The 26,985-nt window shown below is 40.4% G+C and overlaps 1 protein-coding gene across 1 annotated transcript in view; it reads left to right on the top strand.

The window, feature by feature from the left end:
- The first annotated feature begins 197 nt into the window (after positions 1 to 197).
- The window catches only part of LOC127105352 (uncharacterized), a 30,215-nt gene continuing 3,427 nt past the window's right edge, over positions 198 to 26,985 (top strand). The window contains exons 1-2 of the mRNA XM_051042526.1: positions 198 to 526; positions 614 to 1,394. Of these exons, the coding sequence (XP_050898483.1) occupies positions 198 to 526; positions 614 to 1,394 (1,110 nt within the window). The remainder of the gene's footprint in view (positions 527 to 613; positions 1,395 to 26,985) is intronic.

Below are 26,985 nucleotides of genomic sequence, written 5' to 3'. Positions count from 1 at the left end.
TATTGCGTCTAAATCCAGCTAAGTGTACGTTTGGGGTCCGATCAGGGAAGTTACTTGGTTTCATTGTTAGTCAACGAGGAATTGAATTAGATCCAGGAAAGGTCAGAGCGATACAAGAAATGTCGGCTCCATAAACTGAAAAGCAAGTTAGAGGTTTTCTTGGACGATTGAACTACATTTCTAGGTTTATTTCCAACATGACTGTTACATGTGAGCCTATATTCAATTTGCTCCGAAAGGATCAAGCAATTGAATGGAATTCTGATTGTCAGCAAGCTTTTGAGAAGATTAAAGGTTATCTCCAAGAACCTCCTATTTTGATTCCACCCATTCCAGGGAAGCCTCTCTTCATGTATTTGACTGTGCTCGAAGGATCCATGGGTTGCGTACTAGGTCAACATGATGAAACTGGAAAGAAGGAGCATGCCATTTACTACTTGAGCAAGAAGTTTACTGATTGTGAAAGCAGATATTCACTTTTAGAGAAAACTTGTTGTGCTTTAGCATGGGCTGCCATACATCTTAGGCAATATATGATTTGTCACACTACTTTGTTGATCTCCAAAATGGATCCAATAAAGTATATCTTTGAGAAGTCTGCTTTGACTGGAAGACTTTCCCGTTGGCACATGTTGTTATCTGAATACGACATCCAGTACATAACCCATAAATCCATCAAAGGAATTGTTTTGTCTGACTACCTCGCTAATCATCCTGTCGAAGACTGTGAGCCATTGAAGTTTGATTTCCCAGATGAAGACATTATGTTGGTGAAAGATTGTGAAACTCCAAGCCCAGATGAAGGTCCCGAGCCAGGTTCCTGTTGGAAGATAATGTTTGATGGTTCCTTCAATTGCATGGGGCATGGTGTGGGAGCTATGTTGATGAATCCCAATGGTGGGTATACTCCTTTCACAGCAAGATTGTGTTTTGAATGTACCAAAAACATTGTAGAGTATGAAGCATGTATCTTGGGTATCAAGATCCTTGAAGTATATAGAGAGTCATCCTTGGTGATCTACCAAGTCAAAGGCGAATGGGAAACTCGTGATGAGAAGTTAATCCCATATCATGCCCACATTATGGAATTGATAAAGTACTTTGATGAAATCACCTTCCATCATGTTCCGAGAGAAGAAAGTCAGATAGCAAATGCTTTGGATATGTTAGCCTCTATGTTCCAAGTTAGATTTCTCAATGAGGCACCACTCATCATAATTGAGAGGAAAATTGCGCCAGCCTATTGTATATTGGTTGAAGAAGAAATTGACGAGAAACCGCGGTTCTATGATATCAAGAACTACTTACAAAATCAAGAATACCCAGTGAATGAAACAACCCTAAATAAGAAGACTCTAAGGAGGTTGGCATCCAAATTCTTCCTTAGCAACGAGGTGCTATATAAAAGAAACTATGACATGGTTCTGCTCAGATGCGTGGACAGACACGAAGCAGACATGTTGATCAAAGAGATTCATGAAGGATCATTTGGAACTCACGCCAATGGACATGCCATGTCTAGGAAGATATTGAGAGCTGGTTATTATTTGTTGACCATGGAGTCTGATTGTTTCAACTATGCTAGAAAATGTCACAAATGTCAAATTTATGCTGACAAGGTGCATGTGCCTTCGACACTGTTGAATGTTTTATCATCACATTGGCCTTTCGCAATGTGGGGCATTGATATGATTGGGGAAATTGAGTCTAAAGCTTCTAATGGTCACCATTTCATCTTGGTTGCAATTGACTACTTCACCAAATGGATAGAAGTTGCGTCCTATGCCAACATGACAAAACAAGTGGTTACCCGCTTCATCAAGAACCCGATTATTTGTCGTTATGGAGTTCCAAGTAGAATTATCACGGATAATGGGACAAATTTGAACAACAAAACAATGAAAGAGTTATGTGAGACCTTCAAGATTGAACATCACAACTCTTCTATGTATCGTCCGAAGATGAATGGAGTTGTTGAAGCCGCAAATAAGAATATCAAGAAAATTCTGCAAAAGATGGTGAAAACTTACAAAGATTGGCATGAAATGTTACCCTTTGCTTTGCATGGATACAGAACCTCAGTTCGCACTTCAACAGGGGAAACCCCCTTCTCTCTAGTATATGAGATATATGCACTTCTCCCAATTGAAGTAGAGATGCCATCTTTGAGAGTCTTAATGGAGACCAAGCTAGAGGAAGCTGAATGGATCCAGAATAGATATGACCAATTGAACCTCATTGATGAGAAGAGAATGACTGATATGTGTCATGGTCAGTTGTACCAGAAGCGGATCCAGAGGGCATTTGACAAAAAAGTCCGTCTTCGTGAATTCAAAGAAGGAGATCTCATACTCAAGAAGATCTTGCCAGTACACAAGGATATGCGTGGAAAGTGGAGTCCCAACTATGAAGGCCCATATGTTGTGAAGAAAACATTCTTCAGAGGTTCCTTGATTCTCTCAACTATGGATGGTGAAGAGCTTTCACATCCTGTGAACTCTGATGCGGTCAAAAAATATTATGCCTAAATAAAACCGGTAAGTCGAAAACCTAAAAAGGCAACTAAGGAAAAAAATGGGTATCCCGGTGGATCATAAACTATGAAGGAGATCCAGGAAAAAGTTAGGGGTAAAAAAAAATGAAAGCTCGCTAAGTTGAAAACCCGAAAGGACGACTTAGGCAAAAAAGAGCATCCTGGTGGATTGAAAACCCGAAAGGGCGGTCCAGGCAAAAATTAGGGACAAAAGGAATTTGACTGTATCAGATTATTTACCATTACTAAAGAATCAAAGTTGAAGATCAATCTAGTTGCTCTCATCAGAAGCAAAGTTTTGGGAAAATCTTAGTTATTAGGGATAGTAGTGGTTATTGGATTTAATGTAAACCTTTCCCTATTGTCATCTTCGAAATGTAATACTCCGTGGAGCTTTTTCCACTTGCAAGCTACCATTCTTGAATAAAAAACAGACTTTGCCTATCAATTTTGTCATTTGTACTTCTCTTACCTTTCCTTGTTATGCAAAATGTTATTTGTTTGTTAATAATGATTTTTGAAAATGAAAATGTTTTGAAAAAACTTTGAAAAACATAATTTTTCTTTGACATATGGAAACAGTGAAAGGGAAATGTTTTTTCTCCCCAATAAGTCTCAAGGTTGTAGAAGCACTTTTACACTGTCAATATAGAAATTCCCATTGAAGTCTAAATTGACAAGTACTCTTGGATAAATCCTTCGATTGTGTGAAAATCTCAAGTTTGAGGATCTCCTTAGTGTCCATCTTGTGATACTTATTTAAGTTACTGGTGTTGAGGATGTATTCCCCATTAAGTCTCCACAAAACTATTTGTCTCTCCAGAGTCAGCATTTGCATATCATGATCATTCACATCATGCTCAATCATGTGCATTTGACATTTAATCTAAATCCTTATTCTTAGTTGTCGTTCTTCTAACTCCAAAAGTCCAGCTATCACTGGCATTCCAGTTGAAAATCCAATTGTTGTTGGTATCTCGAAGTTTGAACATGGCCAATGTTTTTTTTTCTAGTAAGTTATTGGCGTCCCTTATGAAAGTCCAATTGGTTAACCCCAATATTTCCCTTGAAGTCTAGTTGTTACTGGCATTCTACTTTGAAAGTACAATTATTGTTGACATCATTGTTAAAGTCCAATTATTGCTGGCATTAAATCCGCTAGAAGATGGTCGTGATACCTTTGCTTGTGGTATAAAATCCAATCTGATTTGGCACATACAGAAGAGTTTAATTATCCTGTATTCTTCCTGATGGTTCCTGAAGGTCATATTTGAACTCTTCATTGTAAGGAATTTCCAGAGGATTAGATGTTTTATCTTGTTTGAAAACTCCAATGAGGATATTTCTAAGTGTCAACTGGTCATGCTTGAACCTGTTGATCAATCATTTTGAATACTTACAATTTTCTATTTTTAGTGTCAACCGGTCATGCTTGAACCTGTTGATCAATCACTTTGAATACTTCCAGTTTGCTACTTTTAGTGTCATCCGGTCATGCCTGAATTTGTTGATCAATCACTTTGAATACTTCCAGTTTGCTATTTTTAGTGTCAACCGGTCATGCTTGAACCTGTTGATCAATCACTTCGAATACTTCCAGTTTGCTATTTTTAATGTCAATCGGTCATGCTTGAACCTGTTGATCAATCACTTTAAATACTTCCAGCTTGCTATTTTTAGTGTCATCCGGTCATGCCTGAACTTGTGATCAATCACTTATTTCTAGTTTGTTTATTTATTGTTATTCTCAGTGTCATCCGGTCATTCCTGAATCTGATGATCAACTGCTTTGAATATTCCCCAGTTTGTTTTTTACTAGTACATGTTATCCCCAGTGAGTTATTGCTCGTGGTCATTGATATTATACTTTATCTCCATCATTTTTTACATATCATATTCATCATTCATCATAAATCATCATTCTAGAATTCATTGCATTTTGCATCATATCCCCAGCTGAAGAAAAAAAATACCAAAAAGAGAGTTTGTTTGTCCATAACATAGCATGCCATTGCATCTAAGGGCAAAATTTCCGGTTATTCCTATATTTAAATACCTTTCACACTGATTTCATGAGTATTATCATCACTCATGCCATTTGGCAAAGTTATTTAAATAGGGGCAACTGTCACACCCCAAATTTCACCACTATATTTCATAATCATTTTCATCCTAGACATCATTCATGCATAGCTAACCTCAAGATCAAGATATGTCTGGTTTGTTTCATATGTGAATTAGGGTTTCCCTCAAAGAGCTCAAAGTATTGATCAGTCAAATTTTTGGATTGATCATCAATAAATCAAGTTCTCATACACTCAAGATATCTCACTCCATCAACAAATAAGGGTATTGTGGCCTAATCACAAGTGCATCAAGTTTCACTTTCATCTGGTTTACTAATTAGGGTTTCTCAACAACATTCAATTTCATCTAAGAATTTTGATCAAGACATGATCTCAAGCCTTGAGACATCACTCAACACACTAAAGTACGCCTTAGGGCCCATCCATGATGTTCAATTGGATCAAGAGTTTGAATTCATTGAAGATCAAGAAATTCAAATTCATCTGATACACAATCAATGCACTACAAAGTCAAACCTTTGACTTTTGAGATTTATGATCAAATATGAACTTCTCAAGTTAAGTTTCATGAGTATATGCTTAATTGATGAATTCGATCAAGAAAAATCAAGATAAATGAGGTTATTTGCAAAAAGGGCAATCTTGAAAACATTGAAAATTTCACTTAAGTATCCAAATTTCATGTTCAAGTGCAATACATTCTCAAGCTATAACTTCCAATCTGAGCAGCCATTTTTTTGCTCCAAAGCTAAAATGAAAGCTCTTATTCCATACTTCAACTTTTTCCTAGAGGGTTGATTCCCTAAAAGTGCCAGGATTTTGAGTTATGAGGCTATAAAGTTGGAGTCTCAAGTTGAAACACTTAAACAAATTCAAGTCAACTTTGATCCCTAAAAAGTGATAAACTTTACAGCTAGTTTTCATCATGATCCACTTTGATTAAGAAAAAACTCAAAACATGAAAGTTGTAGAGCATGTCTGGGGATTTTTAAAAAGTACAAGTACATTTTTTTCCCATGCATGAGCTATGAGTTTCGAAAATGGGAAGTTGGGGTTCCAAACTTGAATTTCAAGTCATGTTCATGATGAATTTTTGGAGGAAAACCATTTCAAATGTGAAAATCTCTTGACTGCAGGTCCTCTTGTGTATAAATCTCTCCATAATCAAATGTTCATATGAATTCTAAGTGCATTACACAAGGAGTTGAGGTTTTGCCCATTGCATTATACCATTTATGGGTGAATTTGCAAAAAATCACATTACTACTTTGATAAAGCAAGCTTTATGTCAACAACTCACTCTTTCACCCTTGAAACGTGTCCCTAAAGATCACAAACAATCTTAAGAGATCAGAAGCAACCTTGTAGAGGTTGGGGAAATATGACAAACTCCTTGAAACTCAATTATTCATGCAAACTTCTCATTCATTCTCAACCAAAACCATAACTTCACAACCTGTGTTTCTAATCGGTTCTGTAACACCTCAAAATTTGCCCTCTTCTCTTGGGACTAGCTTAACATATCGCATATCATTTTTAGGTCATTAAGCATTGCATATTGCATATCATGTGGTTACATTGTACAAGTCATCCTCTTAAGTCTTGATCAGGAGATGAAGAGGTCATGTGCAAGCTAGGGTTTCATTGGACTGGTCATTAATCATCTGAGGATGTGGAGGTCCAAATTAGGGTTTTGTGGTTCTCAAAGGGGATTGGTCCTTATCTTGTTTGAAATGATTCATCATCATCATCATGGTTTGTCATCATCAAGTGTTTGATCAAGATTCCTTGAGATTAGGGTTTTGACCACTGGTCAACCCTAATCAGTTGTATTGGGCCAATCAGGGCATGGCTAGGAGATGGGGTCTATGATGGATATGAGGATCATTTCATGGTTATATGGAGCTTATTGAGGCTAGGGTTTCACCCTTGAGCCATTTCATCAGAGGATTGGGGCTCAGATTGATCAATGCATTGCCAAATTCATCTATCAATTGAAAAAGTCAACTGTGGTCAACTGTGCTTGATTTTATGGATTTGGAGGTGGGAGAGAGTTGGATACACTTCATTCATGTTGGAACAAGTGTTATTTGACATGTCAAAGCTCAAGAATGAAGAAAATAAAGTCAGAACAGAAATTGCCAAAAATAGAAAGTGACTTATAATGGAAGTTTCCAAAAATGGAAAGTTTTTGACCATAAATTTACATGTCCAAGGAAGCTTCAAATGAAAATTTGTTCAACATGAAAGTTGTATATCTTGTTCTCACCTTTCCAAAAAGACCAAGAACTTGAAAATCCCATGTATGGTTGGCAAGTTATGGTCCATTCAATTTCAAAAAAGACCTATAATCAAAGGGGCATAACTTTCACATGGAGTGTCCAAATTGGATGATCTTTTTATGTGCAAACTCCATTTGACATGTACTTTCATGGTGCATAATTGGAATTCATCAAAAATGGTCAATGCAAAAGGTCATTTTTCAAGTGCACAATTAAAAGTCCAAGGGCAAAATGGTCCAAGTTGAGAAATAATGGGAATTTTGGCATGGGAGTTTTTGCAACACCTCACATATGCCAATTGGAGATGGTTTGAACTGTCATAAGCTTGCAAAGTGAAATATTTGACTAAGTCATTTTGGAACTTCACTTGAAAATACACAATTTGGCATAGCATAGTGAAAATGAATATTACAAGGCCAATTGCCATGGGATCAAAGCCAGCACATCACAAATGATATTTGGAAGATGTCTGAGCTGTCATACAGCTGTCACAAAGCCTGATGTGAAATACCAATTTTGCCCTTGCCTTAAGAAATTGCATTAAGCTAATCATTTTCATTTTGGTTAATTGGTGATTAATAAGGTGATTAAGTGGAAGTATAAGAGCTTAATTGTAACTGAATTTGATGACAATCACAATTCACAAAGTTTTCTAACTGATTTTCCCTCCAATTCTCCAAATTCATCAAGAAGCTTCAAGAACCAAATTCAACAAAACTCCTTCAATTCTTCATCAATTCGAGTGATTCTTTTTGCTTTGTGCTCTATGAACATGGATCTTCAACTGTTTTGAGGAAGCATCACCATAACCTCACGAATAAGGACTGTTCATCTTTGGTTCAACAATGGCAATTTGCGATTTCTTCCAATAGAAGCATCCTCGAGCTAACCTAACATCTCCAGTCAACTTCCTAAAGCTTCTCTTGCATCTGTTTTGGATCATCGCGCGCCAAGGCTTCAAGAATCATCACTGCCATTGCAAGGTACATAAAATTCGAATCTCTTCATTTCCTTAACTATGTTAGGGCTTGTGTAGTGCGTTCAACATAGAGTAGCATGATGCTCTTGGTTTTGATTATGATTAGTTGATGAATGAGATATTGTGATTTTAATATTTGAATGCAAAACCTAAATCGCTCGATCCGGATTGTACAGTTAGGGTTAGGTTAATTAGGTTACATATTTGGAATCCTCATGCTCAGACCTTTCCATTGGTTATAAGCATGTTAATTTCTGTGAAAATTTGATGTTCATGATGTTCTTGGATTTCTGGATTTTCCTGGGATGAAGAACGTGAATAGTGATGTGTTTGATCCGTTCATTGGCCTGGCTTTTTCAAATTCTTGTTTGGCGCCGCTTCCAACCAATGAGATTATTTCATTTTTGCGCCTGAAACGGCGCCGTTTTGGCAAAGTTCCACATATTTTCAAAAATGCCACTGCCTATTTAATTAACTAATTATTCTATTTCTTTTTCATTTCATTATTTCCTTTGATTCATTGAACTTCAAAAATTCCTATAGGATTCAAAAATCATCCAAATTGAGTGCAATTTTTTGCATTTTTCTCATGAGAATGTGTAGAATTTAATGGATATTTTTTGGAATTTTTTGCATGAGTAGAAAAATAAAATGCTTAGGGATTGTTTGATGTGTCATATTTTTGTACACTTTGCCATATCTATCATGAAATGCTCATACTTGTAAAGAAATGATTGAAAATTTGTGTGCTTATTCTGGACATGCTGATGGTGATTTTCATGTAGAGTTTGTGATTTTTGGAGACTTGGTTGGTTAGATATAATTTTTTTAAGTAAGGTGTGACAATTTGTGTCACACCAAGCTAGGTCAACTTTCTGAATTTATTTGCATGACCTAGGATTGTTTGGTTGAGCCAATGTTTTGCATGAATGATCATTGATATGTCAAGATAACATGTGATTTTTTCTGGATTTTTCTATGGCATTTTCCATTTGATTGATAATTTTCTTCACTGTATGCTCATTTTGCAACCTTGTGTGACACATGTTTGTATATCCTTTGTGAAATTCTCATAGTGTATTGGATGAAGATGAAATTTGGTGTGAGCATTCTAGACACATTATAGGACGTCATAGTTTTGATCCTATTAATTTCTAATATGTTGTCACTGTTTTATGAATTTTTGAAGTGGATGTTTGCTTGAATGTCTTGGTTTGGCTTGAATAGTTGTGTCTGGATTTCTTGATTTTCATTGACCTACTTTCTTTTGTCCAATTGAGCTGAAAATTGACATGCTATACATTGAATATGTCTTGTTTTGGTGTGAATTTTTGTGGAATTAATTGAATGGTTTTGGTATGCTTTTGAGTGAAATAGTTCTGTTTGGTCAATTGAAGTTGTAAATTGCGTGATTGATGTTAAATTGTGCATGAAATGATATTGGTGAATGGTATGAGCATGGGACCAATTGCATTTGCTTGTGATTTGTGTTAATTTGATTTTGGCTGAGAATCACCTGCTGTTTAGATTTTTTTCTCCCTTTTGGACCCTAGACTTGGCCTAGTGGTCTAGTTTCTCACATTTGGTGTGGATTTTCAGGATGAAATGCACAAAGCTTAAGGAGATTGCTTCAAGGCAATTTGAATTGAGTTTGGTTGATGTTTATAAACTAACTTGACTTTGTGTTGTAGGGATTAAAGCTTGAGCTTGGGATTATGGCTTGCACTTATGTGCATTAATTTGTGTTGTCTGTATAGATTGACTTTTGCTGTTTATTGTTGGTTTGTCTGAGTACTGATGATACTTGATTGATTTCAGGTACATTTAGTCGCTTACAGTTCTTTAAGAACTTGCTTGCTGCTGCTTGGTTTTTAAACCACTTGAGGTAGGACTTCTATTCTCCATGTAGTCTGGAAGACCTGGCCTGTTACTTGGCCAGGCAACTGTCTGAAGTCCTCCTTAAGAGGCGATGTTTGTGGTTGTTTACATTTGTGCCCAAGCAGGTAAAGACCTCTATGAGGCAATTGGCGGATCATAGGGATATGCAATCTATCCCCCGCTATTCTGTTGAGTCGTCCCTCTGCTCACACGGCTGTGTGTTGACGCATTGGGACACAAACCCAAGATCTTGTGCTGTTGCACAATCGAGTCAGAGTCTTGAGCGTAGAAGGGTCCCTTCATTCTGGACCCACGCTCCTTTGTATGAAGCTCTCCCTGGTCAGGGATAAGAGCTGTGAAGTCTAATCTTCACTCACCTTTCATCTGCTTCACCTTAGCCTCGCAATGGCAAGGTTAAGAGCGAACACTACCCATGTACAGATGACTTGCTTCGGCAGTCAAACCCATTGTTTGAGCCCACTTGACTGGTTATAGTGTGTGCTTTGTGAATATTTGTTTGCTCTGTTTGCTTGTATGCTTGTATGCTTGCTTTCTTCCTGGATAGGATTAGCTTGCAGTTGTGCAAGTAGGTAGAAACCTCAACGTAGGGCAATGATGCATGACAACACTAGGCTCGAGTCCAGCTCCCTGGTAGTGTGTCTTCCCTTGGTTTCTGGCTAGATTTTCTTTCCCTTTCAGGGGAACTACATCGCCCTGATCCTCGTTCCAGACGAGGTATGTAGGCAGGAGACCGTGCGAGGTCTCTCCGGGCACCCTTTTCTTTTTTGCGTGTGTTTTGTTTGGCAGCTATCAGGCTCGAGTTCCCGACTCCCTGTTAGTCTGTGTGTGCCGTTTCTTCTGACGTCTCAGCGTCTCTTCTGGCTTGCTTGATGACTTGTAGGCTCGAGTTCCCGACTCCCTACTAGTTTGCATGTTCTTCCTTTCTCTTTCAGGGGAACTACATCGCCCTGATCCTCGTTCCAGACGAGGTATGTAGGCAGGAGACCGTGCGAGGTCTCTCCGGGCACTTTTTTTCTTTTTGTGTGTGTCAACTTGTTATCTGCTTGTGTGTCAAGATATGGACGTAAGCCCAGCGATTGGCTGTACGTATCCTGATTGTGTTTGTTTGGTTCGGAAGCTGACGTAATTCCATCGAGTGGTTGTCGGGTTCCAGGTTTGCCTGTGGGTGTGTGTGTCTTGTTTGGCGTGCGTGAGCCGAACTACGGCAGCTCTGATTCTCGTTCCAGACGAGATACGTAGGCATAGGATGCGACGTCCTATCGAGCTCTCTTCCCCTTAACCCCACCTGTGTTGTCTTCGGTGCGTGTGTGTGTGGTGTTTTAGCAACCTTTTCTTTTTAGAACGTGGATCCCGTCGAGTACGACGGACGTGAGGGGTGCTAATACCTTCCCCTTGCGTAACCGACTCCCTTACCCTTTCTCTTTGGTCGCGAGACCATGCTTTTTCCAGGTTTCTCTGAGCGTTTCCTTTCCCTATCTTGGGATAAATAACGCGCAGTGGCGGCTCTGTGTTGTTTTTGTTTCAAGCCCGCCGGTTGTTTTTCGCGGATGCGACAGGTTCCAATCCTCACTTTTTTCCTATAAATAGAGGGATCCCTTCAGCCTCAAAACACACAATAATAACCCCTCAACACTTCATCCAACTCCCATTCCATTAGAATTTGCAAAAACACACTATTTTTGCAAGTTCTCTAACCAAACTTATTCTCCACGTGTATCTTCCAAACAAACACCACAAATCATCTTTAGACATCATTTATATCCTGTTTAATCACTTGAACAAGTTTTGTAGCCTCTATTTTATCATTCACCATTTCACTTTTTCATTTTGCAAGAACATTTGTGTGAGATAATACAAGTTGTTTCTGGACATTTTCATTATTCAAACACCATCCTCGAGGATTAACAAGGTTGGTAGAATCTCTCTCTTATCTCTGTAGTAGCTAAGAAGAAGCATTGGACTTTCTCCAATAGGTAAGTGCACTTACACTTGAAAACTCTTGTGAATGCATCATTCTTGAATATTTATTGAAGTAAATATGTAGTACATAGTGTGTTTGTTGTGTGTTTGCTACTGTATGCATTATACCATATTCATACATTAAGATTTTATTGTTTGGAAATTAAAACTGCAGTTCTGGTTTTTGCCTTGGCACGCTTTGTACATTCAGTTTTAGGATGAGATAATGATACCATTAGATTCCTTACAAAAAAATAGAGCAATTTAGGTTCTCACGGTTTTTAATTTCATGGAAATTTGAGAGAGTTATGGTTGTTGAAAGTTTGAAGAAAAAAAATGAAAAGAAACATGCAAGAACACAAGGAAGAATTTGATGAGTTAGTGTCATTTTCCAATTTCTTGAACCTTTTTATTATGTATATTAGTGTTTGTGTTTTATTTATTGGATGTATCACCGCCCCAGCGGTTAGAGTGTGTGTGTTAATGCTTTGTGTGTGCAAGAGATCCGAGGTTTGAATCTTGCTTGCCCCAAACCCATTTTTATTCATTATTTTTTTGCCTATTTATTTTTGTTACTTTTCATAACTGCAAATGCTCATAACTTGATGATCCCTAAGTTTATTTGACCCACTCTTTTTGCTATGTATTCATAATTTTGTCTATTTTATAAAGGTAGAAAAAAATTCCAGAATTGATTTATTTTTCACATACTTATACTTGTCTAAAGTTGGTACCTTTTTAAGATTGTTTTAGGGTTTCAAATTACTTTCTTTGGTTGATACTTTAATTTTTCTTGATCACCATGACTTGTATGAATATTGTGCATTATATATGAACTTTTTTTGATGTTGTTAATATGTTACTCTTGGTTTTGACCTAATTATGACTTACTTTAATGTATGTTTACATGTTTATGTGCTTTGAACTTTTGTTAATATGCCATGAACTTTTGTGTGCTTATTTTGCCATTGATCCATGATTCACATGTCATTATTTTATGTCTTGTTGAACCTTTGTGTGCATGTGTTCCCTTGTGTTTGTCTTTGTTTATGTGTTTACAAATGCTTTAAACTTGTAATAACATGTCTTTGTATGACTTGTATGCTTACATGTTCAAACTTTTTGTATGATGTTGAACCTTTATTTGTGATCATATTGAACCTTAACATGCATGTCTTTAATACCTTAAATTGTTTTCATGATTAAGTTGATGTTATGTCCAAACCATGTCTTACTTCATGCATACATATGTTCATTCATACTTATTATGACATCCATATACATGTTCATGTTTTGTTATGTCATTCATTTTTGTTTCTTCACGATGATATATCCATGTCATTCATATTCATGTTAACTTTATACATCTTTGATTGATGTTATTGTATATTTGTTCATGTTCACGTGTTGTACATATGTGTTTACATACCATGCTTGATATTGTTATGATCATGCTTCCATATATTTGTTGATGTCATGCTTGAACATCTTCTTCATTTGATTATCTTTGTGGATGTCATGTTTGAACATCTTCTTCATCCTTGTTTGTCATTGTTGATGTCATGCTTGAACATCTTCTTTACCATTTGTTTATCTTTATTGATGTCATGCTTGAACATCTTCTTTATCATGCGCTTATATTTGTTGATGTCGTGTATGAACATCTTCTTCATTTGCTTATCTTTGTGGTTGTAATGTTTGAACATCTTCTTCATATTTGTTTGTCCTTGTTGATGTCATGCTTGAACATCTTCTTTACCATTTGTTTATCTTTGTTGATGTCATGCTTGAACATCTTCTTTATCATGTCCTTATATTTGTTGATGTCATGCTTGAACATCTTCTTCATCTTGCTTATATTTTGTTTATCTTTTTGCCTAAATCCAAGGGAAAGACCTCTTTATTGACTTAATGTCATAGGTAGTTTAGCAATCCCTAGTTTCCCTTTGACCTTGTTAGAGTCATTCTCACTTCCAACTTAGATTAAAGTAAGAGTTTGTAACTCTTTGTCGCAACCTGAAAAAGGAGATGCGAAAAAACAACCGGCGGGAAAGAAATGACAGAAGAGTCGCCACCGTGCGTTATTTATCCCAAAGGAGGGAAAGGAAACGCTCGAAGTAAACCTGGAAAAAAAGGAAAGGAAAAGACAAGGTCTCGCAACCAAATCTTGGGTTCGGGAGTCGATTATGCGAAAGGATGGTATTAGCACCCCAACGCATCCTTAGTACTCTACGAGATCCACTTCTGTTGTTCTTGTCTAAAGGGTGTGGGTTTATCTAATGTGCTATTTACTGAAAGAGGGGTTAAAAGAAAATGACTCGCACGGATGTCGCATCCATTGCATACGTATCTCATCTGAATATGAGAATCAGAGTCTTCGTAGCTCGGCTGCCTATGGGTTAAAGAGGAGTGTGCTCGCTAAGACATCGCGTCTTATGCCTATGTATCTCATCTGGAATGAGAATCAGAGCAAACCGTAGTTCGGCTAACTACGGGGGTCATATCAACCTCGACAAACAAGCCATGGAATAGGTAATCAAATGGGCTCTTAACCACTGACATTGAACGCCAGGGTGAGCAGATCAAAAGGGTAATGAGGATAAGACCTCATAGCTCTTAACCCTGGACAGGATGAGCTCATGACAAAAAGTGGGGATTCAGAAAGGTGGAACCCTCTCCGCTGACTGACCGGACAAAAGATCTTGGGCTTTTGTTCTGAAGCATCAGCACGTAGTGCGAGCATAAAGAACGACACACTGAATAACGGGGGATTGATTACTAATCCCTTTTATTCGTCAATTGCCTCTTCGTGGAGTTCTTTAGCACTGGTGCCTCCTTTTGGAAAGCGGTAAAATGCGGGAAAGATAAAGGGATCAAGAGGTCTACCATACGGATAAAGTTCCGAAGTAATAACAACTAAAGAAATAAGAAACCCAGAGATCTCCCGAGCTGGCACCATCAAAGAAAGCAAGTCAATACAGGTAATCGGAATAAATCTCCAAATGGTATCCCACAAATAAAGTGGAATGCCAAGCAAGCTATCCTTTCAGGAGTCATGTGAGCCCTCACAAAAAACTGATTGGGGAGGATCGATTGAAATTGAATTGCACCGTTGGCTTTGCAGAACAATCTTAGGGTTTATATGAGAGGGAATTGGTTCTTTGCAGATGAGTTCCCTTCAGTCTCTGGAGGTTGTTTTGAATTAGTTAGAATCTCTCTAGCGTTTTTTCACTGAATTTTTTTTAGAATTTATAACCTGATTTTCGTGGCTTTGTGGGCTCAAATGAGAGAGGTCCAAGTCCAAGATTTTTCTGTTATATTTTATTTATTTATTTAATTATTTTTTCGTTTTTTGTTTTTTTTTTCGTTTTTCATTTTTTTTTTTCGTTTTTTTTTTTGTTTTTTATTTATTTATTTTTTTCAAAACGCGTGGGCTTCGCCTAGTGAGCATGACAGTTCAAGAAATTCCTCTGAGCGTAGGTGATTCTGGTGGCTTTTCTTGGGACTCGCTAGGCGACCCATTCTGCTCGCCTAGCGAGCATGACAGCTCATGAACAATCTTTTGTTCCTTCAAGATTAGCGTTTTGACTGATGAATAGACCCCATTTGAACATGTTGGAAGTATCTCAAGCCATTCCCTTGTGTTGACTGATCACCCAGATAGGACCCATAAAGTGTCTTGGATGATATTCAAGCTTCTTGGATCTAATTCCGATTGACATGATGAAATGCAATATGAAATGTTAAATGACCTAAAAATGAATTCATGAATGAGAGGGGGAAATTTTGAGGTATTACAGCTGCCCATATTCAATCAACTGGAGACCCGAAAAGAAGATAGCAGCGGCTTTCGCACTTTCGAGGTATCAAGGGATTGAATACAATAAAAGCCCGAAAATTTGCACTGAAGTGAAGTGAAGTAACAATGCCTGTCAGAATCGGCAAAGAGGTGGTCTTGAAAGAAGAATCTGTCTGGTACGGTGAGAGTCAGTCTGAATACCGAAAAAGAATGTTAACCTGGATACCAAAATAAATGGTAACATAGAAATAACCATGGCCTGAATGCCGCTCATCAGTCTGAATACTGGAAATGACCTCGATCTGAACATCGGAAGATATGAGATTATTAATATCGGTCTGTACACCGAGAGGCTGGCCTAAATGCCACAAGTTGCGTCGACCTGAATGTTAGAAACTTCTTCGATTTGAACATCGGAAAACTGGCCTGAACGCCACTTCGATCTGAATACCGGAAACTGGCCTGAATGCCACTTCGGTCTGAATACCGGAAACTGGCCTAAATGCCACAAGTTGCATCGACCTGAATGTCGGAAACTTCTTCGATCTGAACATCGGAAAATTGTCCTGAATGTCACTTCGGTCTGAATACCGGAAACTGGCATGAATGCCACAAGTTGCATCGACCTGAATGTCGGAAACTTCTTCGATCTGAACATCGGAAAACTGGCCTGAACGCCACTTCGGTCTGAATACCGGAAACTGGCCTGAATGCCACTTCGGTCTGAATACCGGACACTGGCCTGAATGCCACAAGTTTCATCGACCTGAATGTCGGAAACTTCTTTGATCTGAACATCGGAAAATTGGCCTGAATGCCACTTCGGTCTGAATACCGGAAAAACTTCATGCCTGTCAGTATCGGCAGAAATAGGGAAAGATAATAGAGGCGGTGCGTGGGCCAATGACCCTTGCTGGGAATAATAAAGGTAAGTCATGAACAATCTTCAGTCTGAGTACTGGAAACAACTTCTGGCTCATCACTTGGGATACCGAGAATGTTTTATGCTTACATGCGTATGTTTGAATTTTTCAATGGCGTAATGCTCCATGAAAATGGAAATACTACGCGATTTGGGAGGATGCAATGCAATATGATTCTACATGCAGGGATGCGAAATGCTGGGTAGAATGCCAAGCCGAGGCAAGGGAATCTGCTGGGGAAATGATCACCATCTTCTGGACCCTGGCAAGGCTGTTGGAGATGCACAACGCAAAGAACGCTGTGGGGAAATGACCAGCCACACGGTGTTCTAACAATGACGAAATACCGAGACTCTGACTGGGGAGAGAACGGCACTGAAAACCTGCTGTTGGGGAAAGCGATAGTGGTTCTGGCAACCATAATCTACGAGAAAGACGACTTAGCAGGGGAAGCAAACACCGATACGGTACCGAGATTCTGCTTCAAGGAAAGAGACCATGGATCTGGCGTCGAGATCATCGATCTGGCATCGAACCCTGAGGAGCAGCCGCTTCTGCTGGGAAGATACAGTCTGGCACTGTCAACTCCGCTAAGGATATATAGTCTGACACTGTCAACTCTACTGGGGAGTGTATATTCTGAAACAACCGCTTGGGGGAGGTACAGCAGTGAGAGCCTGTTGGGGATCGAAGAATCCAATGCTCTGATCAGCTCTGCAGGGATAAGATACCAACTTTGACTGTTGGGGGAAAACATTCGCGATCATCGGCTGGGAACCTTAAGGAAATTCCCCGAGGGTACCTGTTCTGAATAGACGATCTAAAGCACTTAACATTTACAACAATTTTAAATGTTTATTAAGCATGTACCTGTAAAGCTCTTATGTTTCATGATGCAATGTTTATCAAAAATTCGGACATCATTTTTGCAAACAAAACAGTAAAATGAAAATGAAAACAGAGATATACTGAATAACATGATTTTATTGATTGAATGGCCTCTGAATAGGCATTTACATCAGGAAGCAATCCCTGGAAAGAGGTAATCGCACAAAAGATAAAAACAGAAATTAATCTAATGGTAATGTGAAATGGATTTCTATTGGGTTCTAATTCTGCTATGACTTGCTCGTCTTCAAGATCCTCCAGATGATCAGCTTTCTGAAAAGAGTGATTGGACTGTTTCCTATCCTTCAAAAGTTTCCAGTCATTGACACGAGATGAGATTCAGAACTACTCAAAACGCAGTCATTCGTTTAATCCCTAACTTTTGCCTGGATCGCCCTTTTCAGGTTTTCAATCCACCGGGATACCCATTTTTGCCTAAGTTGCCTTTTCAGGTTTTCAACTTACCGGGTGTACGATCTTTTCATTTTTAATCCCTAATTTTTGTCCGAACCTTTTCATTTTCTTGGTTTGTCGGGATGCCCATTTTTGCCTGGACTATTCTTTTTACTGTCCAGCGGGTCTATTTTATGCGAAGTATTTTTTAACTGCGTCTAAGTTCACAGGGGAAGTGAAGTTTTCACCATCCATAGTTGCAAGCATTAAGGCCCCACCATCAAAAACCTTGGTGACAATATACGGTCCATCAGAGTTAGGAGTCTACTTGCCCCTGTGATCTGTCTGAGGAGGAAGGATCCTTTTCAACACCAAATATCCGACCTGGAAGCATTGAGGACGCACTTTCTGATCAAAGGCTCTCTTCATCTGACTCTGATACAACTGCCCATGACAAATGGCTACCATTCGCTTCTCTTCGATAAGACTCAACTCATTGAACCTTGTCTGAATCCATTCAGCTTCGTCTAACTTGACATCCAACTGGACTCTTAGAGAAGGAATCTCCATTTCAACAGGTAGGACTGCTTCCATACCATACACAAGGGAGTAAGGGGTTGCCCTGGTCGATGTACGTACTGAAGTACGGTACCCGTGCAAGGCGAAGGGTAGCATCTCATGCCAATCTCTGTACGTAACTACCATCTTCTACACAATCTTCTTTATGTTCTTATTTGCCGCCTCAACAGCACCGTTCATCTTAGGGTGGTAAGGGGAAGAATTGTGATGTTGAATGTCGAAGTTCTGGCACAACTCCTTCATCATTTTGTTGTTGAGATTAGAACCATTATCATTAATGATTCTTTCAGGAATCCCATAGCGACAAATGATTTCTTTCTTGATAAAACGGGCAACCACATGTCTGGTGACATTCGCGAACGATGCTGCTTCAACCCACTTAGTGAAATAGTCGATGGCAACAAGGATGAAGCGATGCCCATTGGAGGCGGTCGGCTCAATCTTTCCAATCATATTGATGCCCTACATAGCAAAAGGCCACGGCGAAGACATCACATTCAAAGGATTTGGCGGCACATGTACCTTATCAGCATAAATCTGGCATTTATGACACTTCCGAGCATATTTGAAACAATCAGATTCCATGGTCATCCAGTAATATCCCGCTCTCAACAATTTCTTAGCCATTGCATGTCCGCCGGCATGAGTACCGAAGGAGCCTTCATGAACTTCCTGCATTAACATGTCTGCTTCGTGTCTATCCACGCATCTGAGCAAAACCATGTCGAAGTTCCTCTTATACAGCACATCGTCTTTGTTCAAGAAGAAACTGCCTGCCAATCTCCTCAAAGTCTTTCTATCATTGTTGGATGCCTCTGCAGGGTACTCTTGATTCTTCAGAAAGCGCTTGATGTCGTGATACCAGGGCTTGTCGTCAACTACCAGTTCAGCAGCAAACACATATGCGGCCCTATCGAAGCGCATCACGTCGATCCTGGGAGCGTGGTTCCACCGAATCACGTTGATCATGGAGGATAGAGTGGCAAGAGCATCTGCCATCTGGTTCTCATCACGAGGTATATGATACAGCTTTACTGTTTTGAAGAAAGTCAATAGTCTTCTCGTGTAATCTCCGTAAGGGACCAAATTGGGCTGGAGGGTGTTCCAATCACCATTCACTTGATTGATCACTAGAGCTGAATCTCCGAAGATGTCCAGAGTCTTGATTCTCAAATCAATGGCTTGCTCAATACCCAAGATACAGGCTTCATACTCAGCTTTATTATTTGTGCACTCAAAAGTCAGACGAGCGGTGAAAGGCATGTGGGCACCTTTCGGAGTAGTAATGACAGCGCCAATTCCACTTCCTCTGGCATTGACAGCCCCATCAAACAACAAAGCCCACTTTTCGTCTGGATCAGGTCCCTCCTCAACAACTGGCTCTTCACAATCTTTCATCTTGAGGAACATGATGTCTTCATCTGGAAAATCAAACTTCATCGGCTCATAATCATCAATCGGCTGCTGAGCAAGATAGTCTGACAGAATACTCCCTTTGATGGCTTTCTGGGATGTATACTGGATATCGTACTCTGTCAGTACCATTTGCCAACGAGCAACCCTTCCGGTGAGAGCTGGCTTCTCGAATATGTATTTGACTGGATCCATCTTGGAGTTCAGTAAGGTTGTAAGAGACAGCATGTATTGTCTCAAACGCTTTGCAGCCCATGCAAGTGCACAACACGTCTTTTCAAGCATCGAGTATCTTGACTCGCAATTTGTGAATTTCTTACTCAGGTAGTAGATGGCATGCTCTTTCCTACCTGTCTCGTCGTGTTGACCGAGAACACAACCCATGGAATTGTCTAGTACTGTCAAATACATAATCAGCGGTCTCCCTGGGACCGGAGGCATAAGGATAGGAGGATTCTGCAAATACTCTTTTATCTTCTCGAAAGCCCTTTGGCAATCATCATTCCACCTGATAGCCTGATCTTTTCTCAGCAATTTGAATATCGGCTCGCACGTGGCTGTTAGGTGAGAGATGAACCTTGCGATGTAGTTCAACCTCCCTAAGAAACCACGGACTTAATTCTCTGTTCTTGGCTCAGGCATTTCCTGTATCGCTTTCACTTTGGCCGGATCCACCTCAATCCCTTTTTCACTAACAATAAAACCCAGTCATTTTCCAGATCTCACCCCAAAAGTACACTTGTTCGGATTAAGCCTCGGCTTGAATTTTCTCAAACGCTCAAACAATTTCTGCAAATTCACCAAATGTTCTTCTTCCGTCTGAGATTTGGCAATCATATCATCAACATAAACCTCGATTTCATGATGAATCATATCATGGAACAGAGTCACCATCGCTCGTTGATATGTTGCTCCGGCATTTTTCAGACCAAACGGCATCACCTTGTAGCAGAAGGTGCCCCATGGGGTTATGAATATTGTCTTCTCCATGTCTTATGGTGCCATCTTAATTTGATTATAGCCAGAAAAGCCATCCATGAAGGAGAATACCGAGAACTGAGTTGTGTTATCCACCAAAATGTCGATGTGAGGTAATGGGAAATCATCTTTAGGACTAGCTCTGTTCAGATCCCGGTAGTCAACACACATCCGTACCTTTCCATCCTTCTTAGGTACTGGAACGATATTTGCAACCCATGGCGGATAATTTGTGACTGCTAGAAACCCTGCATCCAACTGTTTTTGCACTTCTTCCTTTATCTTGACAGCCATCTTTGGTCTTGTTCTTCTGAGCTTCTGCTTGACCGGAGGACAACCTTCTTTGAGAGGCAAACGGTGTACCACAATATCTGTGTCAAGCCCTAGCATGTCCTGATAAGACCAGGCGAAGATGTCAACATACTCTTGCAGCAATTCAATCAACCCCTTCTTCACATTATCTTCCAAAGCAACCCCTATCTTGATCTCTCTCTTGACGTCCTCGGTGCCGAGATTAATCACTTCAACAGACTCTTGATGCGGTTGAATGACCCTTTCCTCCTGTTTTAATAACCTGGTAAGTTCTTCAGGGAGTTCACAGTCTTCATCACCCTCTTCTTCAGCTTGAAAGATTGGATTTTCAAAGTCGAAGCGAGCCAGAGCAGAATCGTTATCAATAGGATCCGGTGACGTGCATCTGCATGAGTGATGGTATATGCTTATGAGTGTGAACAAGAAGTGACAACTAAACAAAACATTGCCAAATATGTACTTTTTTTTATTTTTGAAAACTGCAAAAATAGAAAGACGGTGAACAAAATATTTGAATGCAAAAAGACGTCCTTTATTTATGATAAAAATGCAGGTATCCACATAGATGAGCCCTACAATGAGTCATTACGCCCTGGGCGGAACGTAAGACTTGGATATGCATGAATAAACAAGAAAAATTACTCCTTCGGAAAAGTGACTTGGACAATCTCCTCAGAAGACCAATTGTTGATGACTTCACCCGGGATCCTCGGACGCACCCAGTTACCGATGTCGCAATCATTATCCCCATCTTCATCGTTGACCGTAGAGACCTGGCCATATTGGATGACGCCAGCGCTGGAGAAAGTAATCGGCCCCTGAAGAGTCTGAGGCGTTGAAGTACACACATCCGAAACATCGGAATCAAGTTCAGCAAGTACATCAGAATCAAACTCCATGTTTGGAATATCAGCGACAACATCATCGTGGATCACAGAATCAGTAGGAACAACATCTGCGAATTCATCAGTAGCATCTTCAAACACTTCTTCCTCAACCCCTTCTGCAGACTCTTGGACAGACAAATCTTCAACCTGGAGGATACCTTTGTCGAGCAATGCCTGGATACCCTACTGTAGCTTCAAACAACCTCCACCCTGAGTATCACAATCCAAACAACCCTTCCCACAACCGGGGAAAACATCGGCCTTCAACAAGTATCCCTTGATATCCGACAACGGAGTCTTCAGCTTCAACGTATCTTTGACGGATCTGGCTTCCCCTTCCATCATATTAACATTTGCACCACCATGATGGGGCATGGGATTGTTGACGACATTCGGAGCCGGTGCAAGGTCGATGGCCTTTGAATCTATGAGGTCCTGAACTACGTGCTTAAAAGCTTTGCAGTTCTCAATATTGTAGCCAGGTGCCCCAGAGTGGAAGCTACACCTAGCGTTGGCGTCGTAACCCATCGGAAGTCTACCAACGGGAGGAGCCAAAGTGCGTAACTGCACAAGTGATAGTTGTTGAAGACTAGAAAGTAACTGAGCGTACGACATTGGAAGAGTGTCGAAACGCCGGTCCATCATCCTTTGCCTCTGTTGATAGGCGGGTCTGTTACCTGATGGTTGTTGCTGGTACTGAGTTTGCTGATGTTGTGGTTGTTGTTGTTGTAGTGGTGTTACAGGTGGAATGGTCACAGCCACAACATACGGTTGCTGATGATAGTTCTGAAAGTTATTCCTCCGGTTATCCCTGTTCTGATAAGAAGATATGGCACTTGCATCCCCTTCTCTCCTCTTCTGTCCCTGAATGAACGGCTTCTTCACCCCTGATGAAGATCCACCTCCACTCTGGGTCTTGTATGTCTTTAGGTAATTCTCCACCCTCTCTCTGGTAGAGACTACATCAGCAAAGTTGGAGGCATTGCAACCCACCAGGCGCTCCAAATAAGGTCCGGGAAGAGTGTTCATGAACATGTTAGCCATTTCCTTCTCCAACATAGGAGGTTGAACACGGGAATTTGTCTCACTCCAACGTTGAGCATATTCCCTGAAGCACTAATTGCTTTTAAGAGACAGATTCTGAAGTTGAGTTCTGTCCGGAGTCATGTCTGCATTATACTGATACTACTTCACGAAAGCCTCAGCCAAATCCCTCCAGCAGCGGATGTGGGCTCTGTCCAGCCTCATATACCATTCCAGGGATCCCCCAGCTAGGCTATCCTGGAAAAAGTACATAAACAACTTTTCATCGTCAGAGTATGCAACCATTTTATGGAAGTAGGCTTGCACATGGGTCTTTGGGCAAGAGTTTCCACTATATTTGTCAAATATCGGGACCTTGAATTTTGGTGGCACCCTCACGCCTGGGACCAATCCCAAGTCAGCAACGTCTACTCCCAAAGGATTATGTCCTTCCACTGCCTTCAACCTCTCTTCCAGTCTCCGAAACATAGGGTTCATACCATGACCCATACCAAAGTCTTCTTGAAGCAAGGGGAACTGATCCTCCTGGTCATCATGGACGGGCTGTTGACCAGGGTTGCCATGTGGGATTGGGATAGGCCCCGGTCCATTGAGTCTGTTAGCCTCTCCAGCTGGGGGATCAGTCAACGTCTCTGGTTGAGTAGTGGCGGGATTCCTCTGCATCATATGCCTGAGCTCTTGCTGTCCCTGAGCCACCCCTTGAACCACATCCATGAATTGGGTCATGCGGATCCTCATCTCGGCGAGCTCTGCTTGTAGGCTTTCCATTACTCTCTGGTGGTTTCTGCGGGTACCGTACCGGTGAATTCCTGAATCAGCTATCCTGCTAGTGGAACACCAAATAACTGAGAATACTGCGGCTGTACCTGTTATGCAAGACATGCTGATGGATATGCAAATGCAATGACATGTTTATCAATTCCAAAGGGCATTCTACCCCCTTGATTCCAGTCTCACATTTGATAAACAGTGTAAGAAGAAAACCCCGACTAGAATCAAGAAGAAGATATGAACCCCTGGGAATAGATAAACATGTGTTAAATGATATGAATGCAAATGATGTGATGCAATGCAGTGACATGCAAATCAAGGTTGCTGTATCTGCTTGAATATCTGTTGGGTCACACTGTCTGAAGAGAAACCCACTGAAGAATATAATACAAGATCAAAACTCTGCTCCAAAAAACCGGGTTGGTTGGAGGTTAAGGTTTCCTGAATTTAGCCCGCCCCTCACTGGTAGGTTCTAAGAACAGAAGTTTGTCAACTTCGGCCCTTCTGTCGAGAATAATACGTTTACCACTGAAGGTTTGGCATTATTACGGGATAAAAGACCTCCACTGACTCCCCTCAACAGGACATCCTAATAGCAAGTTCCCAGTCTCGGGGTCCTCGGATTGATCAGCGAGAATGCGCCCACCAGAGCTAACATAATCACGTCTCGGAGGAGAGGCCTCGACTGAGTTCTCGGGAAATGGTCACCAGATTCGACGATTTCTAGAGGAACATCTGCCGTTATGGAACACCCATAGGACAGAATATATCCAAAAGAAACCTCGTATGGATGTGGGTCTTCATGAACGACTTAACGTAGCAACACGCCTCGCAAGCCTCATGACTATCCACTCTAAAACCTGTGTGTACACTCAAGCCTGGGTAATGGGCTTATCTCTCATAGAACACCCCATCCCAACAAACAAACAAACAAACCAACAGCAGAGCCAACAGATACAGCAATGATAAGTACACAATGCAATGAAGCAGGTAAATGCTGAAAAATAAATAATTGTACAAAAGAATGAACACCCAATAAACAAACAACCTACAAAAGCTAGGAGGGACTCGCTCAGGGGAACCAGGGTCCCCAGCAGAGTCGCCAGTTGTCGCAACCTGAAAAAGGAGATGCGAAAAAACAACTGACGGGAAAGAAATGACAGAAGAGTCGCCACCGTGCGTTATTTATCCCAAAGGAGGGAAAGGAAACGCTCGAAGTAAACCTGGAAAAAAAGGAAAGGAAAAGACAAGGTCTGGCAACCAAATCTTGGGTTCGGGAGTCGATTATGCGAAGGGAAGGTATTAGCACCCCTACGCATCCGTAGTACTCTACGGGATCCACTTTTGTTGTTCTTGTCTAAAGGGTGTGGGTTTATCTAATGTACTATTTACTAAAAGAGGGGTTAAAAGGAAATGACTCGCACGGATGTCGCATCCATTGCATACGTATCTCATCTGAATATGAGAATCAGAGTCTTCGTAGCTCGGCTGCCTATGGGTTAAAGAGGAGTGTGCTCGCTAAGACATCGCGTCTTATGCCTACGTATCTCATCTGGAATGAGAATCAGAGCAAACCGTAGTTCGGCTAACTACGGGTTAAGGGTTGTGTTTTTTAGATGAACGACGTTACTACGCAATCTACCGGATGCTCGACCTTTGGAGACTTACTCGCCTGTAGTAGAAGGAGTTAACGTGTTCTTAGGAGAAGAAAAATCAATGAGTTTGTTTGGGTTTTAGGAATGCTCATACAAAAAAGGAAGTCCTAGACGAAGGAACAGTGCTACCTTAATTGACATGCAAACGAGAGACTATACGAAGCCTAGCAATCCTATGGGGAGACGATCACACCATACAAAACAAACATGCATAAAGTAAAATGCCACCAAGGGGGCTCAAACCTACATGGGTAAGGCTTTAGTCAAGAGGGGTCATATCAACCTCGACAAACAAGCCACGGAATAGGTAATCAAATGGGCTCTTAACCACTGACATTGAACGTCAGGGTGAGCAGATCAAAAGGGTAATGAGGATAAGACCTCATAGCTCTTAACCCTAGACAGGGTGAGCTCATGACAAAAAGTGGGGATTCAGAAAGGTGGAACCCTCTCCACTGACTGACCGGACAAAAGATCTTGGGCTTTTGTTCTGAAGCATCAGCACGTAGTGCGAGCATAAAGAACGACACACTGAATAACTGAGGATTGATTACTAATCCCTTTTATCCGTCAATTGCCTCTTCGTAGAGGTCTTTAGCACTGGTGCCTCCTTTTGGAGGTCTTTGGGCACAAAAGTAAACAAACAAAAGAAAACATTGCCTCCTATCGAGGTCTTCCAGCTAAGAAAGCGGTAAAATGCGGGAAAGATAAAGGGATCAAGAGGTCTACCATACGGATAAAGTTCTGAAATAATAACAACTAAAGAAATAAGAAACCCAGAGATCTCCCGAGCTGGCACCATCAAAGAAAGCAAGTCAATACAGGTAATCGGAATAAATCTCCAAATGGTATCCCACAAATAAAGTGGAATGCCAAGCAAGCTATCCTTTCAGGAGTCATGTGAGCCCTCACAAAAAACTGATTGGGGAGGATCGATTGAAATTGAATTGCACCGTTGGCTTTGCAGAACAATCTTAGGGTTTATATGAGAGGGAATTGGTTCTTTGCAGATGAGTTCCCTTCAGTCTCTGGAGGTTGCTCTGAATTAGTTAGAATCTCTCTAGCGTTTTTTCACTGAATTTTTTTTAGAATTTATAACCTGATTTTCGTGGCTTTGTGGGCTCAAATGAGAGAGGTCCAAGTCCAAGATTTTTCTGTTATATTTTATTTATTTATTTATTTATTTATTTATTTATTTTATTTTTCGTTTTTCGTTTTTCGTCTTTTGTTTCGTTTTTTTTTGTTTTTTTTTTGTTTTTTATTTATTTATTTTTTTCAAAATGCGTGGGCTTCGCCTAGCGAGCATGACAGTTCAAGAAATTCCTCTGAGCGTAGGTGATTCTGGTGGCTTTTCTTGGGACTCGCTAGGCGACCCATTCTGCTCGCCTAGCGAGCATGACAGCTCATGAACAAACTTTTGCTCCTTCAAGATTAACGTTTTGACTGATGAATAGACCCCATTTGAACATGTTGGAAGTATCTCAAGTCATTCCCTTGTGTTGACTGATCACCCAGATAGGACCCACAAAGTGTCTTGGATGATATTCAAGCTTCTTGGATCTAATTCCGATTGACATGATGAAATGCAATATGAAATGTTAAAT

Source organism: Lathyrus oleraceus, chromosome 1, assembly GCF_024323335.1.
Source record: "Lathyrus oleraceus cultivar Zhongwan6 chromosome 1, CAAS_Psat_ZW6_1.0, whole genome shotgun sequence".
Taxonomy (NCBI): domain Eukaryota; kingdom Viridiplantae; phylum Streptophyta; class Magnoliopsida; order Fabales; family Fabaceae; genus Lathyrus; species Lathyrus oleraceus.
Note: the sequence above shows the minus strand (reverse complement) of the source record. Positions and strands in the feature narration are given on the sequence as shown.